This window comes from Alosa sapidissima, chromosome 4 (genome assembly GCF_018492685.1).
Source record: "Alosa sapidissima isolate fAloSap1 chromosome 4, fAloSap1.pri, whole genome shotgun sequence".
NCBI classification, from domain to species: domain Eukaryota; kingdom Metazoa; phylum Chordata; class Actinopteri; order Clupeiformes; family Clupeidae; genus Alosa; species Alosa sapidissima.
The window spans coordinates 7,215,001-7,233,018 of record NC_055960.1 but is presented as its reverse complement, the minus strand read 5'-3'; the positions used below and the strand labels follow the sequence as shown (position 1 = coordinate 7,233,018).

Sequence of the window (18,018 nt, the reverse complement as noted above, 5' to 3'; positions counted from 1 at the left end):
GTTCATTTCTCAAGTTTTCTCTTTGTCATCATGTGAGTCTTAACACTTTCTGACTGACAGCTGAAGGGTTAGAAAGCAGAACAATTCTGACTCTGACAAAATAAATGAACAAAATCAGCCACCAATTTAGCCTACAAGGACTATGCAATGGCCTAATCAGCTCATTCAAGAATCAAATCAGTCATCACCTCAGCTTAATCCAACTGACTCTGCTTCCTCTACATCAAGATACCCAGGACAGTGGAATTTTCTTTCAGCCATCATAAGAGGAAAATGTAACACACCATGAAACCGGTTGAAACATTTTGGAGTTTAGCTTATGCTCCAGTGACTCCAAAGCAACCTACTCCTTTTAACATGGTGCATTTCAAATCAGTTTATTTCTTTAACATAAGCATAGGCTATTATTAGCACCAGTCATAGTCAAAGAAGTGGATTATAAATTATTTGTCAAATAGAATAGTATAGAATCATGTATTTTGGTCTATAGCACAAAGGTGGTAGGCCTATATTTTGTGTATGTTCAGGGACCATTAAAGTGATAGTCCTACTCGCTCGCTAGCAATATAAGACAACACTATGAGACAAATCTCGTTAGATTTTTGGCCCTTGGAGGCCTTTCTCAGTGATGACAGATGACAGCTATCAAATTCAGTTCAGTTGCTTCTACCTTTCGCACAGCAAGTCACCAATTGGAAATGTCAGTCCCATGTCTGTCTTTCACATAGTAATAATCCCACTGAGACTGATGTGATGACAATATTCACTACCAGTAAATGCACCACTTATGGGTTGCCGTGCCCGTGGTCACATGCTGTCTGCAAATGCTTTCGGGCTCCAATGGTTGGTATTCTCATCTAAAGGAGGTTACTTTTTTGACTATTATCTCTCTGGTACCTGGTGCCTTTGTACAGTCATTGAAAAGGCTAAAACACTTTCCTCTCCACTACAAATGGTTATGGTTCATCCTTTCTTTCTCCTCTCTCTTTCTGTAAATGTCCGTTGATAAAATGACAATGATAGGTCTATCAAGAAACTGATACCATTATCATTAAATCGTTGAAAGTAGAGGGAAACGACGAGCTATAATGATGGAATTATTTTTCTTTCCCTCCTACAGGTATTTTTATACTGCAGTTGCCTGAGGCATACCACTTACAAAATTGTGAACAGCACAACAGTGCCGCCTAGAGTAAAACGGTGCCCATGTTCTGCTGTGTGGTCTTGTGTGGTATGTACTTGGATCAAGTCTGTGTTTTCACCAAGTGTGCCCAAATATTGATTCATCTCCAATGTGTACTCCAGATAGGGCATTTAGTTGTCTGCTTATAGAGAAAAGCACATTTCATATTGTTCAGGGGCACAACATCGAGGTATAGCTGTTAGCTGTCATGGTTCATAAATTCAAAAATGGCATCTCAGAAAAAGACAGCTCAATAGCACCACTCTGTTAGCCTAGAAATCTAGACGCGCCCCTAGCGGCAGCAAATGCTCTGTGTTAATAATGGAGAACTATACTTACCAGTAAAATCTGATGATACAGGCTTATTTACTGAGTGATAGGATATTTATAGATGTGTACTGTTTGAAAAGTAATTTAAATCAAGATTTAAAAAAAAGAAAGCTTTTAGGCTGTGTAGTCATATTTGCTATATTGTTGTATTATTTTAAAAATGACTATATAACTAATGTATTGTGATATGGACAGTTGTGGAGTGTGGACATGTTTACTTGTCCACTTTTCCATTTTGTTTAAACTTGAAAATGCGTTAGCCTACCTAAGAGAATTCAAGGAACATATTATTAATCAACTGTCATTGCCCAAATCACATTAACACTCTGTAGTGATTGTAAGTGCGGAGGTCTCTTGAGGTTCTACCCATTCATTTTTCTCAATTCAAGTGCCCTAAGCAAAGGGTGTAGGCTGCTATTTAGATCAGAAAAGGCTAAATGTTTCCGCCTAGTGGCCACCCTATGTCTATGCATGTGTCATGTTGTTTATGTGCGGAACTGAGACATATCCGTTCGTTAAATTAAAAACAACAGCCCAAAAGGTTAAACATATGACAAGATTATTCATTGCTGGCGGCTACTGACCCGTGTTTCATGGAAATAGACAAGGAAAATTACCCTCAGTCTCTGAAGTGGCGCAGCGACCCCACGCATCTCTGCAGTGTCGGAATAAAAGCCAAAAAATGTAAAAACATGTAGACATAGTCACTATTTCAAATCATGTAATGACTTTCATCGTTGTCATATAAGACGATTTGGAGCAGTTTAAAGAAAATCTGATTATTAAAGGTCGAGGACAAGGTTTGTGAATTCAGCACTACATACGCGGACAGCTCCCTCCCCCGCTCCCCCTCTGCTCCGCAGCACACTGGCTTGTATTGATAACACAATTAGCCAGATGGGGCACGCTTCCATGGAGTGAATCTAGAAGGTCTTACAGTCACCTCCACCACCGAGTGATATCGTCCTATACGGAGAGAATTACAATCTGCCCTTCGTCCGTGTCCGAATAATTGCCCTAGACCTGCCAATCGTCCCATTTACAGACCCCACATTTGATAAGGTAAGAATGCAGCATGTTTTGCATTAGGCTATGACCGGCGACGACGAGCGTGAGAGTAGCCTAGGAGGACCTATAGCTGTTGTCGAAGGCGGTTCTGTCTTTTGTCAACACTGCTGTATTGCATTATGGTGCTTGTTTTGAACTGCATTTCAGAGGTGTCCTGCCATTTCACAACTAAACAGCTGTGCAGGCGAATGATGGTGCGTGGTCTTGTGTGGATAGTCCATGTGCATCGGTTGTGCAAATTAGCCATGTTCTGGCTAATTTGTGGCAAAGTCTGTTAGCCTTTTAAATTGTAGCCTACAATAACCAAAAAGCTTACATCCATATTTTATTGTAAAGGACAATATCGTGCACATTTGCGGGGCCGAAAGAAGGGGAAAGAAAAATGTTTAACGCCGATTGTATCACAAACATTTTCCCCATATTGCGTTTAACAGTTTGGGATCACCAGCTAGAGGGCGTTGTGACACTGTCGTGAGGGGGACACAATTAATGACTACATCCACCCATATTGGCAACATTCCCTCCCCCTTTCTGCACAATCAAATCGATTTGAAGTTCCATTTTCTTAAGTGCTATGGGGTTTCGCCTGCCAGTGCCGTTTATATTATTGTTAAAATGCGGTTTGACAGGACTCTGAACATGCTTAAATTGAACCGTTATATCTAGATTGTGGGTTTAGGTGTTTCACGTGACAAAACTATCGTTTTAAAACATAAAAAAAAAAAAACGTTTTCACTTTTCGATATTGCTTATCAAATGTTTAGACAAATGATTGCATTTAATAAAATATTTTATCAGTGCTTATCGGTAGCCTATGTCTAGTTTACACAAATGTGTCTGGTGCTGTGCCATGCCAAAAAGTACACTGGAGCTAGAACAGCCTGGCTCATGTAAACTGACACTGTGATGAAGAGCCATTAAGACATTCCCTTGTGAGATGGAATGAGCAAGCAAGGAGAGAGAAAGAGGGAGATATATGCTCGAAAAGTGGGTAGGGAAATCTAGTTTCCCCCATATCGTATTGATTTATGTCAGTCATCGTTTACAGTGTTTGTAACGCAAAGCCTAATCCAACAGTGGATTGATCACAGACTCAGTTTCATTCTCAAGTGAAATTCTGTGGATGTATATCATGCATATCATTTTAAAAAGTGAACTGTTAGAATATCACCTGGAGTGCAAGGATTTGTTGCTGTTGTTGTGTTTTTGTCTTTTCTTCAGCACCTTGGATAGCTCACATGTATATTTGGGTTCTTTAATCTACAATTCTACACATGCTTTAGCTTAAAAACGTGTATTGTGTATAAATATGTGCCTCCAAATAGTAGTTTGTTTGTACACCCTCCAAATATTTATATAAATTCTTTGCAAACTTAGCTGTTTTTTTGTTTTGTCACATTTTTTGTTTGAAATATTTCTTTTGAATGTAAGCCTATAGGTCCAGAGAAGCATGGCTAGAGCAGAGCAGAAAGAAGTAGTATTCAAGTCCTGTGTGATGCATTAGCCATGAAGCAACGAAGCAGACTTCCATTCAGGTCTGGTCTCCTTCCAAACTGCAGTGACTCACCGACTCCTGCTAAATGAGTGAAAGTACAGGACTGTTTCACAATCACACACCACCCACCGTTAGCTCGTTCTATTGGACGGAGGTGACCACACTGATCCATGATTGGCCAAAAGCACCACAGTTATGTGGGAAGTGCGATTCTAGAGCGTGCACTCTCTCTCTCTCCCTCCCTCCCTCCTCTCTCTCTTTCCCTCCTTCTCTTTCTCTCTCTCAACTTACGTGAATGCCAGGAAAAGGTCTCTTCTCATGTAATTTTCTCTTCGCAGGGAAATGTTAAACAAGAAAACGAGATTTGGTTACACAGCAGTAAACATGTTTTATGCCATGATTGGGGCACACAGTCTATGTTTAATTTTGCTATCTGTCCAGAGTAGACCATCTAATTTTAGTAAGATCAAATTAAAGTCATGGTTACCTGGAGACTGTGTACACAGTTTATCATTAAATGCGCAGTAAACGTGAGAATAGAGTTGAGGATTTAAGTTGCTTACAGTTGATCATACAACAAACATTTGACTTGAAATGGTTTCTATTGTTTACCTGAGAATGTAAACAAGAGTATTCCTCTTGAGTATGAGGTGGGAGTATGGAGAAAGAAGCACACATGTATTCTTCTAAATAGCCTTGCCAGCACTTATTTAGTTCTTATAAACGACTTATCCAGCCATTCACAATAGGTGTTTAAAGTGTCTTTTTGTGCTTTGAACTGGCCTTCTTTAGGCTGTTATTGTGGTTGAAACCATTTGTTCATTGTCTTCCTTTTCACTATGAAGCTTGACGTGACAAAGTGGCAGTAGATGAAGCATTGTGTTTATGCTTGCTGTGGTGAGGGGGCCCCTCACACAAAGAGCCAGGGATCATTAACTTCCCGCAGAACAGCTGGTGCATGGGGTCCAGGCTCGGAGGCAGCTGGGGGGGTTGGCTAAACCCAAACATAATCTGGTATTTGCTCAGGGATTTCCTCGCTATTTACTTATGCCCTGTTTGCACAACAGATACTGTACCAACGGTGATATATAAAAATGGAGTGATGGCCACTTGGTCCACTTATTCTAACCAATCAATTGACATGATTGACCTTGCCAGAGCCAGAAACAGACAAAAGATTGATAGCTCCCTCTGACAGCTCGCGAGTGAGTAAAGGAAGGGGGGTATTCCTCCTTTTCTCTCATTAACACAGCCTGGCTCTCTTTATTCATCCATCTTTCAGCGTGCACCCTTCTGTTAACACCAGAGAAGTTGTTACCATCTGACCACCACTAATGAGAGGGAGCATCAGGGAGAATCTGAAGCGCTATGCTGCCGACACGGTCCTCCGCTGGGGTTCTGATACATCCCTCTGAACTGTCACTGGGAGCAGGCAGCTAGGAGCCTTCTTGTCTTTTTCATGTTGCATCGAAGTCGTTATCCCGTCAAGGAATGCATATTTAACTGGCAGAGTGTACGTCTTGCTACAGGGTGACTCCATCTGGCTCACTTTGATCTTTCTACACGGAGGAGCACATCTGCTCAGGGCAGGCCATCCCTTTCTCACCCCCCCCACCCCCCGCCTCTCTCCTCTCTCTCTGTGTCTCTCTCTCTCTCTCTCCCTTCCTCTCTCTTTCCCCCCTCATTAGAATGCAAGGTACGCAGTCCATGGGTGAGTCACTTCACAGTGGCAGCTACAGTCAGCATCTAATATTAAGCTTCTGACTTCACACTGGCCAACTGAGGATTCCGTTTCCACGGCAACGTGCTGCAGACCACACCCCCCTCCCGATCAGCCGCCTCTTTCCCACCATGGGGCACGTGACTTTCAGGAAGCCATCCTGCTCCCGTTATAGTCATTAACCCTCTCCTGGTCTCCTGTCCACTCGGGGCCCCACCGTCCTCTTGGCATAATGAAGTCTTGGCAAAGTAGAACAAGCAGGGAGAGATTTCCTATTTTAATATCTCCAGTCAGAATAACCCATTGCCAAAATAACTCATTGATTAATGTGTCTGTTGCTCGGCCATGACAATGATAACTAATACATCAGTTTTAACATGTATGGCTACAAGCACAGTGTTAATATCCAAGCCAAATTGCAGTAAATTGGTTGTCTGTCCCACTGATTGGCTCACATCTATATATAGACCTTCATTATTCATGGAGCCCCTTCTCCACTAGTTGTCAGAGTTTGCCCTTCAGCAAGTGAGAGCTAGCGAGGCCCACAGCAGTCATAGCTGTGCTGTATCCCCTGACGTAATGATGGAGAGGAGCCGTCAATGACTGGCGCCAACGCCATGTAGGGAAGTGGGAAGGCGAGACCCCGAGGTCCAGCCATGATCTCACCTGAGATTGTCTCATTAACAAACAATAAATAAATAAAAGCCCAGTCCACGCTCTCCCGTGGGGGAGCACATTATGAGCTCTGAGTGCATGATGTGTAGTCCATAGTCTGGTTGGTGCATGTGTTGAATGGGATGTTGGAGGTTAGCAGTGGGGGGGGGGGGGGGGGGGGGGGGGGGTATGGGGCTCAGATGGAGTGGGTGGGAGTACGGGGGGCGTCTTTATGAATGAAGTCCTTTCCTGCAGACAGGAGATGAAGTCATGGGTGAAATAGGAGAACCCCCCTTTCCTGTGTATATTGGGGGTGAAAAAATGGCATTGAAGACAGATGAAGAAGAAGACATGGTAGAAAGAAAGATAGTCAGAGTGGATGTGGAGGGATACGTCATGCATACTGTATTTGTGCCTCTTCTGTGAGAGGGGAACGGTTGTGAAAATCCCTGGTAGTAAATGGCTCCTATTCATCTCTCTGAACTCAGGTGACTTTGGAAAAATAGAGAGGCCATTGTTTGTTGCTGATTGCGGGATTTTTTTCCACAAAAGGTATGTGGAAGGAGAATGGGAGCGTAGGTGGACATGTTCCAGTGTAAGGTTGCATTTGGGGCTAATTTTGGAAGTACGTAATGTTACGCCTACCAGTGCATTCAGGAATCTTAGCAATGTTCTCCGTCCTAAAAATAAACATTGACATGACATTGAATTGATATAAATAAAAAAACCATGCCATAGTTCTGACAGTATTTCAATACAACTGAAACAAGTTAGCATGTGAGTGTCTTTAATAAGATTATGTATGTAGTATATAAGTATGTATAGTAAGTATGTATATATACTCTTTTGATCCCGTGAGGGAAATTTGGTCTCTGCATTTATCCCAATCTGTGAATTAGTGAAACACACACAGCACACAGTGTACACACAGTGAGGTGAAGCACACACTAATTCCGACGCAGTGAGCTGCCTGCATCAACAGCGGCGCTCGGGGAGCAGTGAGGGGTGAGGGGTTAGGTGCCTTGCTCAAGGGCACTTCAGCCGTGCCTACTTCAGCCGGGTCGGGTTCGAACCGGCAACCCTCCGGTTACAGGTCTAACTGCTAACCAGTAGGCCACGGCTGTCCCGATGTTGATGCTACTTTTTATTCTTGTTATGAACAGTACTATAATTTACATGTTATTTGAATTATATTAAAAATTGTGGTGCAGCTGTAATTTATCAAGCCACCATTTTGCCATAATCAGACATTTGAGTCACCTGACACCCACAAATCAGTGGTCAAACTGCAAAAGGAAAATCTGGGCTTTTTCATTTGCAAGCTGCTGTACAACCACATCCACACACTTCCCTCCATGAGTTCGAATGCACAATTACTTGTTTCTCTGTGAGAACTCTGCGTGTGACCTTCACCATCAACATGTGTGGTTAGGTGGGACCGAGGTGTGTGGCTCTCAGGCTGAGAGAAGTGGAGTGCTGTTAATTGTGAGAGAAGGGGACTCAGATAGCGATGCTTCAGCTGGAGCTTGAGGAAACCTGAGGACAGGGAGCTCTGTGGAGGAGTGTGCCTTAATCCTCCCTGACTTGTAACCACCCTGGAACTAAGCAGCAATAAATAAATCATAGTGAAAGTGTTATAGCAAGACAGAAATAGCAGCACCGTGTCGACAGAGAGGAACACTGGCATGTAAAGACAAAGTGTCCAGAACTGAGAGGAAGAAGGACTTCTGTTGTTTTTTTTTGTTTGTTTTTTTCTCCTGAGGTCTCCCATTAGAAACTGGCTATGTGTGTATTCGTGTATAAGTATCGGCAACCCTTCAAGATATTAAAAATGTTATTATTTTGTAAGATTGTGCATTTCATTTTTAATGTTTCCTTTGAATTCATCCTTGATTTGTTGTTGCATTTTGTCATTGGTGTTATACATAATCTTGCATGTGACTCCACATACAACCAAACACATGTACTGAGATTTGCTGCTGCAGATTCCTGCAGTCACGCACTGTATGCCTGTGATGTTCTCCTAGGTTGGGGGATTCCCTGTCTTTTGTGGATGATGTCATCCTGCGGGTGTAATCCTGTGTGGGTCTAATCCCCCAGATGAAGGCAGGCTTTGCCACTCAAATTGGGGTCACAGACAACATGCCAGACAGACACAGTAATAGAGAGAGTAACAGAGGGTTCAAGCAATAATGTAACTTTTCTGTCATCTTTGTTGAACCACTTTGGACATGCATGGTGCAGATTACAAGAAGGGTGTCAACCCCCCCTACCACACACACACACTCATTTGAGACTTAACTCCCAAAGAAGGTGGAAACAGTTGGTGTGTGTGTGCATTTAGACTCCACATTGTGTACTGTTTGTACTGTACATTTTGTGTAGTACCCCTCCAAGTTGGACAGTATGATAACCCCAGTTGCCTTTGCATAATTCACTCTCTTCCTAATTAGTTGACCCCTTGCCATTTCTAGTTGTGATTGTTTCTTAGGGCTGCCTCAACATTAAGACGGTATCTATGTCATGGAAATATAGATATACTGCAAAATTCTTGAAAAGCAAACACTAGTATGAGATTACTGTTGAGATTTAATTTCCTATGCCCTACTTTATCAAATGCAAAGTCTAGGCCTGTCATCCTGTGACATGAATGTGGTCTAACTAATTTTGAGACACCCTCTCAGTGCAGCTTTGTGATTCTTAACCAAGGCGTCTTCTGTCTCCACATTGTTGTTGTAAATTGTCACTAAGCTTCTGTTGTTAGTGTAGGAGCCTAGAGTGAGATCATAGACAAGGTCGTTCTCAGTCCCTGCGATTTCTAGACGCAAGGATTACAAACCAGTTACTATTGATATGGGGCAAAGTGTTAATGTTGTGGAGAGGATTTAGTCCTTTCTTCTGTCCAGCATTATGTCGCATATTTGTTGAATGACATCATTTTCACAGCCCGGCTGATCCTTCAATCCCCACTACAGCCACACTTAAAACCCTTTACTCCCCGAATCGTATTGGACTCACCCCCTTTAGCATGTCCATGTCTTCTGATAGGAGGACACAGGCCCGGAAGGTTAGGGGTGCAAGTTGATTAATAATATGCGCTCCCCCTCCCCTTCGAATCCATCCTCACCATCACAACGTCTCCGTCACAACCACCGTCTCCCTCCCCTCTCCGTAGGCGAGACACTCCGCAGTATAAAACCTTGAGGGGCTAGCGGAGGATCATGCGCCAGATCTCTGTGGAAAGACACGGATGAGGGATTTAGTCGAGCTAGTTTTAAGAAAATCACCTTTCTGACGAGAAGAGGGGATATTTGGAAACGGAACGGAGGATACATAAGGCTACGTAAAAGCGCGAGGACTGCACCCGGCGGAGGAGGCACGGAAGAGGATGCAGTGAGCGGAGACGAGCGCTGACACTGATTATATAAACACTACGGGAAAGCAGAATAATTAGTACTGTTTCACAGTGGGAACCAATTAAATCACAACTATAAACAATCACAATGGGCTGTAACGACGCCTAAACCAGTAAACAGGTAACCTGGAATCTATGTTACAAATTGTTGTCCTTGATCGCATCGTTTTTTTTTCGTGTAATAGCGTACAACCTGCATATTTACATTAGCCACATAGTAGGCTATTTACAACCATCCGCTTGCGGGATGTGGGTTAGCAGATTTTAGCTGCATGCTTATCAGGATGCCAGATGCTTTGGAATGTAGGATCGAATCGGTACCGGCGTTAAGAGGAGGCGAGATGGTGAAGCATCACACGGAGCGTGTTGACTGCATGTCGACATCCTAGCGTACTGTATGAAAACGGATGTCAGTGTGGATACCTCCATGGCGCTCTCGCTGGCCCATACTGCCTGTTTGCAGTAGCAGTAGCTGGAATAGATGTTGTCTGGATTGGTTTTATAACCAGGCCAGGTAAAGATGCCGTTTACAACCAGTTTACAGTTTTCCTTGTAAGTCAGATATTAATGGATCCTGATCTTTTCAGATGTAATTATAAAAGCTTATTATTAGTCCACTTAATGGGATGCATCCCATATCAGTGATAATAGCTCCTCCAGAAGACCCTTTTAACCTCATTTGTGTATGTGATTCAAGTGTATATATATATATATATATATATTATACTATATATATATATATATATATATATATAAACCCAAGAGCCCTCTCATGCGTTTAGTGAAAAGATTGTCCCATGCCTCACTGAGTGATGTTCTAAGTGATTGGGAAGTGGTACTGTGTGACAGGTGTCCTTCTCTGTTGATAAGCTGCGTATCTTAGAGCACCCATGCAGGACATTGAGTCCTAAAAGCACCAGTTTCAGAGACTGCAGTAAATTGCTTTTACTCTCAAGGTGATTGGTTCCAGTGAGTTTTCCTTTCGATCTGTGTGTGTGTGTGTGTGTGTGTGTGTGTGTGTGTGTGTGTGTGTGTGTGTGTGTGTGTGTGTGCATGCACCCATGTGTGTGTGTGCGTGTGTCTGTGCACCCATGTTTGTAATATGTGTGTATTTGTGAGGGCAGTTATGTCTTGTCACATGTTTGTATGATAAACTATTTATTTTGATATTTGTGGGTTTATTACTTATATCTTGATTTATGGGGGTCTCTTGTGCTAAGAGAGCTGGTCAGTGGGAGAGTGGGGGTGGTGAGGGATAATTCTGCTCCAAAGCGAATACTGCTGACAGTGGAACTTCTGGGTAGTGCCTCTCGAGCAGCGTCAGAATGTGGAAACTTTAGTGTTGACCTCAGCACATCGCCATCGGAGAGAGAGAGCATATGAAAGGCCATGTATCAGTTCCACAGAGGTGATGCCACTACGTCAATAAATCAGCCATCAAAATGAAAGGCCAGCATGGCATCCCTTGGCAACCGCATCCAGCAACTGGTTGCTTAGCTGCAGTGCTGTCAGCGAGAGCTGTCAGAGTCAACCGTTAGACCAGATTTGCACAGCTCCTCTCTCTCTCTGTTATACCTGGTAGAGTACAAGACGTCACACGAGTGAATGCACCAGCAGTGGCTGCCAGGAATGAAAACCGAGAGTTACATTTCTGTTTTGTTTTGTGTCACTCTCTAATGGCTCCATTGAGTGGGATGTCATTGGGGATGTAGCCGACGTTGTGAGCGCCAGATTTTTCTCCTTCACTTTCCGAAAAACATGAAAGCTCAAGGTCTGTGTTTGTATTAACACGGAAGACAGCTTTTTTTTCAAAGACTTTATCTGAGATGTGTGGGACAACAGAAGGAGGGTTCACAGTGTCAAATGGCATTGCTGTAGTCACACGTTTGAAAACTGGAGTGAGCGTGGAGTTTGAAAGGAACTGTCCCTGGCAAAACATCATCATTGCAATCCTCACAGCTTTATTCAGAACTGGGAAAATTGTGGTGTGTCTTTGTGTGCAACAAGCCATCTTGAAATTAATTCTATCGAATTGAGTTAATCTATTTTTCTCTCTATTCATCTAGGTTGTGAATTGGTCCCTGAACCCAGTCAGTCTCACACACACACACACACACACACACACACACACACACACACACACACACACACACACACTACAGAAGGGGAGAATTCTTCAGATGAACACAGCTCCTGATGGCCTGCATCCATGACACCCGCGCTCCATCGCCCTCCCTGTCCGGCTTCAGCACCCCCATCTCGGAGCCCCCTTTCCGACGGCTGGATGCCGAGACCCCCGCCTGCACCCCGGAGACCGACCTCACGCCCACCCAGTGCGTCCTGCGCAACGTGCTCTCCATCGACACCGGCGCCGCCCCAGAGCCTGGTGGGGGTGGTGGGGGCGGGGGTGGCGGTACTGGACACAGCCCCACGCCCAGCGACGAGCCGCCGGAGCACTTTGCCAACAGCGTGCTGAAGCTCCACGACCACGATCACGGTTGCCCCGGCGGGGCGGGAGCGGAGGGTCAGCGGTGCGGCCATGTCGACGACATCCGGCTCCAGTGCCAGTCCGGTGGCGGAGGAGGCTTTCTGGAGGGACTGTTTGGATGCCTGAAGCCTGTTTGGACTATGATTGGCAAAGCCTACTCCACGGAGCATAAACACAATTACGAAGGTAAGAGAACAGCGAGAAAGAAGAAGAGAAATTGTGGCACCTCCTGTTGGCAGGGGTTATAATCGCATCTGATCACTGTGACTGGATTGAAGCAGGTAAAGGATGAATGGTTGATAGTGATGGTGAATGGATTGAACCAGTTGAATGGTCTCAAAAAAGAGTTCAGAGTTATACACATACAAATACAGTATGCAACATAGATGACCTTCCTTGCACTGATTGAGACCGACATTGTTGTTTACAGCGTCACTGAGTGGACAAAGAGTAGAGGAAAAGGGGATGATATGAAGAACATGGCAACATAGGAGTGTCTTAATTACACTCAAGTCATCTGAATCCTTTCTCGTGAATTAGGTCACTGTGCTGTGCTATAAATGTTAGCATGCTATCACAAAGCGTTTGACAGTCAGAATTGCCCACCCAATTAAGATGAAAAATGCTTCAGACGGTAGCCCAGTGCCCTGGCTGTCTGGACCAGGCATTATTCTGTGAAATTACACTGGGGGTCTTTCTCTCTCTCTCTCTCTCTCTCTCTCTCTCTCTCTCTCTCTCTGTTTTTTTCCTTCTCTCCCTTTAATTCGCTGTCTCTTTGAGTGGCCCTGCCCCCACTGAGATGTGGCAGTGCACGTGACGCAGGTCTGTTTATGTCTGCTGCCACTACAATAGCACACAGGTCCCCCGAGAGCCCCTTCCACCACCAAATCTGCCTCATGTTTTATTCATGGCCACACACTGACCCCGCACCTCTCATCTCTATTAACACACGCCTGGCACGCTCACACACACTTGCACGCACACACACACACACACACACACACACACACACACACACACACACACACACACACACACACACACACACACACACACACATGAAATACTGAACACCAAAGAAGGGGATTTATGTGAAACATTTAATGGTCTTGCTTTATTGCTCCTGCTATCCATACTCTCCGCAGTGTTTTATCACTCTGTGCTGCTCTCACATCCATGCCTTCCCTTCATCCTTCCATCCCTCCATCTATTCATCCCTCCACACGTATCCATCCCTTCACCCATCCTTCCTTCCACCCCTCTGTTCATCCATCTCTCCATCCATCCATCTATCCATCCAACCGTCCTTCTATTCATCTGTCCATTTTCTGTCTTTCCTGGCTCTCCTCTCTGTGCTCATCCATTTCCCTGCTATCTCTGGCCTCCGCTGCGCTCCTTCAGACTGACCTCTTCTGCTGTGCCGTCCTCGCTGGCCATTACGCTAATTGACTACTCGAGCGAGGATCCATAAAACAAACTGGAAAAGGATAATGGAATGGATTGTAGTAATGACCCTTCGTGGCCAGGTAGTCCTCCTTTTTAGGGGGATGAAATGATGAAACGGAGACTGCAGACATTTGCAGCGTTTTGGACTTCGTCCATTGGCCCGCGCCTCTAGAAAAGAACCGCGGGGGATCTGGGCTAGTCGCTAATTTGGGGCAGTTTAGCAGTTCAAAGAAGGCAGCCTCTTCGAACTCTAGCACGCACAAACCCCCAGCATGGAGAATAGACTGCCCCCCACACATCCACCCACCCAACCCCAGAGTCCACCATCCTAAAAACATGGTGGAAATCTGTATGCATATATAAATAATTCTTAGTTATTATTCTGTTTTGTTTTGCACAAAAATTTCACGCTAGAAAAATGCTGCAGGCTCTCAGAACCGTCTGTTTCCTCTATCCTGTAGCTCCTCTTACGCTCTCTCTCTCACTCACACACACACACACACACACACACACACACACACACACACACACACACACACACACACCTCCTTTGGGAATCCATTCTACCTCTCTCACTCTCCCACTTCACACCCTCCCCTCCTCCTAAATCCTCGCCTCCCCCACCTCTTACCCTTCCTAGGTTCTGAGAATCTTGTCGCCGGGCGCCAGCACAATGGCTGCAGGCAGGATTTAGAGCCAAAAGCATATTACCCGCAGCAGATTAGAGTTTTACGTCTGTCTGCGACCAAACTGTGGGCACCGGCCATAGAGGTCAAGCATTGGATGTCAACACACTGTGCACGGTGTCACTGTTGGTAAGCTCACTCTCTTCGAGATGTGAGGGAAGGTTGTATAAATTGAGCCGCAACAGCGGATTTCTTTTTGGCACATTTCCCAAAAATTTTCCCAGGCGTTGTCGTTTTGGCTGCTGGTTTTCTGGGTGAGTAACAGATGACGCATCACTACCCACAAAGCCCTGATTACTGCCATGACCAGCAGGCCTCAAACTTCATTGGCGACGCTGGGCCACGCTACATTGGCTGTCATGCTAACAAGGCAAAGCAGGAACTGTCACAAAGTAGACGCAACAAAGGGCAAATGTTGCGGAGAAAATCAATTGAGAATGAGAAATATGTTTACAACCCGACAGTGAAGCCAAAGCAGCAGGACCTCGATTAAACAAATGCCAGACTGGCTCACTTTCGTTTCTCTCATTCTCTCTTTCCCATGTCCACAAACATTCTTCTGTTGCATTCCGTTCTTCCTCCCTGTCGTTTAGTATTGCACTGAACACTCTCTTTACCTCTTTCTTGCTCATCTTCTGCCTGTTCTCTTTTCACTTACCTCTTATTCTCTTTTCTCCTCCTGTCATCCTTGTCTCCCTCTCTCTCTCTCTTTTTCTCTTTCTCTCTGTCTCTCAGAGGTCTGGGAGGTTCCGTTCGAGGAGATCTCGGACCTGCAGTGGGTGGGGAGTGGGGCCCAAGGTGCCGTCTTCCTGGGGAAGTTCCACGGAGAGGAGGTTGCCGTGAAGAAAGTGAGGGACATCAAGGAGACTGACATCAAACACCTGCGCAAACTCAAACACCCCAACATCATTACCTTCAAGTGAGTAACGTTAAAGTACCCCAACATCATTACCTTCAAGTGAGTAACGTTAAAGTACCCCAACATCATTACCTTCAAGTAACATTAAAGCACACTAACATCATTACCTGCAAGTGAGTAACGTTAAAGCACCCCCACATCATTACCTTCAAGTAAGTGAAGCACCCTAACGTCTTGACATTGGAGACAGTATAGCAACAGCCCTCTGCAACTGTAGTTGTAGTGAAGTGTAGTACACATAACACTAGATTAGTCTAATACGAGCTCGTGATAATTTGAGCATGTTGCCTTCAGCTCATCTTAATGCATGTGAAGCATCCATCCAGTCCACCAGTCCTGTTGAAAGGTGGTTTACCAGTATACACTGTTCCTCCATAATGACATGGCTCACTGGAATGATATAACAACACGCTGGTTATACAGTCGTTACGCTGCGTTAACTGAGGCTTTTACCAAATGAAATCTTTGCAACATTGTAAAGATCAGCAGTGCAGGGGGAGCTGTAGCACAGGCGGCTCCGTTCCACATCTGGGTCTCAGTGCCCTCGGGGAGCCAGGTTTGTTTCCGGCCTGCAGTCATTTCCCGATCCCGTCCCATGCCATCTCTCTCTCCCACTAGGCTCCTGTCTCTGTTCACTCTCCTATTGATGGCTGCAAAAAAGCCGTACTGTCGGTATGAAAAAAACCCTAGCTTGAGTTGCTGCAGCCAACAGTTAGAGATTCCAGGCAGCTACGGTGCTACACTCTGGGGGCATGTTCATGAGCCCCCATGTTCATGTGGTGCTGTAGCTGCCTGGCTGCTTTAAAAAAAATAAAATTGCCTGATTTCTCCTTTAAAAATAAAGATCTACACTACAGTCCATTTAGTAATCAATCCTTACGTTTTTATTTTCTGCTGAGGTTTTGAAACTGTGGCAAATGGTTGCCAGCTGAGTTGCACATTTACACAGGAGCACTCTTTCAGCTGGACAGAACATCTTTCCAGAATTGCCCTTAATGTATGCCCCACTCCCTGCTGTCCACCCCAGAGGCATCTGCACTCAAGCTCCATGCTACTGCATCATCATGGAGTACTGCGCCCAGGGGCAACTGTACGAGGTGCTGCGGGCGGGCCGGAAGATCACCCCCTCCCTGCTGGTGGACTGGGCCATGGGCATTGCTGGGGGCATGAACTACCTGCACCTCCACAAGATCATCCACAGAGACCTCAAGTCACCCAAGTGAGTATTGCTTTGGGACGTCAATCCAAAAGTTTAGCTATGACTGTGGCTGATAAAGGGATGAGTTAATTGATGAGAAAAGACTTGTTGAGAAAAGGATTAGCATTGTAAGGCTTTCTAAGAGTATCCAACATAATTAAAAAGAATACCTCAAAATAGTGGACTGATTGACTGTCAGATTTATGGTGTTGACTTCCTGATATTCTGTTCATTGTAGTATGCTGATCACATATGACGACCTAGTGAAGATATCAGACTTTGGAACCTCGAAGGAGCTGAGTGACAAGAGTACCAAGATGTCTTTCGCTGGTACGGTGGCCTGGATGGCACCAGAGGTCATACGAAATGAGCCAGTCTCGGAGAAAGTAGATATTTGGTAAGCAGTAGCTATCTATTGTTTGTTATCATTGTTTCCTTCCTGCTCTGTATGGTACTCTGCTTGATATATGTTATGGAAATATATAACAGTGAAATAGTATGGAGACAACATGGATTACTTTTGTATTTTCTAGGAGCTGGAGGTGCAATTGACTATAACTAAAAGGCAAAATATGTTTGACTGTATGCAATAGCATTCACACCCTTGACAAATTGAAATGGAAGCTTCTTGTATTACAGTATTTTAGAACGAGCGTGAGAAAGAGCATGCATCTGATTCGACCAAAAGCCTCCCAAGCCACACATACTATACAATCCAGTGAAGAGTGCATTGATAATGGTGGCTTTATATTGCTTGATATTTCAAGGTGCTGGATTATGGCCACCAAAGTTCTGGTCCTTGTCTATCTGTGTGTCTGTGTTGTCTCCATTGCTATTTATTATCTTGTGTGTTGTGTCGCTGGTTGTGTGTTTCTTGATACCTGGCTGCAACTTAATTTGACCCTGTGGGATAATAGATTTGACTTGACTTGAAAGTGCAACTAATAACAGTTACATACAAATATACATAAGTATCTTAACATTTATAAATGTTTAATGTGCATCATTTAATGTGTAATGTTTAATGTGCAAAATTCACAATACCTCCACTAAGGCTATAGGGGGCGACTGCAGCTGTAGCCCCTGATCTCTCTAGCCATTCCAGCCTCATCTCTCAGTGTTGCCCTCTCAGCCCTCCACTACCTCTCTGAAAGGAATGCTCGCTTAATTCAATAATTGATTTGCCAGATGCTCTAGAGAGGCTGATAGAACCAAAAAGCCTTGCACTTGGCGGCCTGCCAGTGTTGCATTTGGAGACATAGGAGAATCCCATTTCTACTCATTTAAAAAGAAGAAAAAAACGAGTAAAAAATGAAAGAAAGGAAGAAAAAAGGAAGCAAAGAGTACTGGCGGACTAACGGGGTGAAATATATATTTATATACTAATATAAGACTCTGCTTTCTTGTCCTGCTGTT

General features: G+C 44.5%; 1 protein-coding gene across 2 annotated transcripts in view; it reads left to right on the top strand.

Moving 5' to 3' along the window:
* The first annotated feature begins 2,419 nt into the window (after window positions 1-2,419).
* Window positions 2,420-18,018, top strand: part of map3k12 (mitogen-activated protein kinase kinase kinase 12) — a 26,899-nt gene continuing 11,300 nt past the window's right edge. The window contains exons 1-5 of one of the 2 annotated variants that reach the window (XM_042090614.1): window positions 2,420-2,575; window positions 11,932-12,539; window positions 15,221-15,404; window positions 16,432-16,623; window positions 16,841-16,999. In XM_042090614.1, coding sequence (XP_041946548.1) covers window positions 12,062-12,539; window positions 15,221-15,404; window positions 16,432-16,623; window positions 16,841-16,999 — 1,013 coding nt within the window. In that variant the 5' untranslated portion in view covers window positions 2,420-2,575; window positions 11,932-12,061. Of the gene's footprint in view, window positions 2,576-9,618; window positions 9,987-11,931; window positions 12,540-15,220; window positions 15,405-16,431; window positions 16,624-16,840; window positions 17,000-18,018 lie in introns of those variants that run through there. The other variant, XM_042090612.1, reaches the window with a different exon arrangement.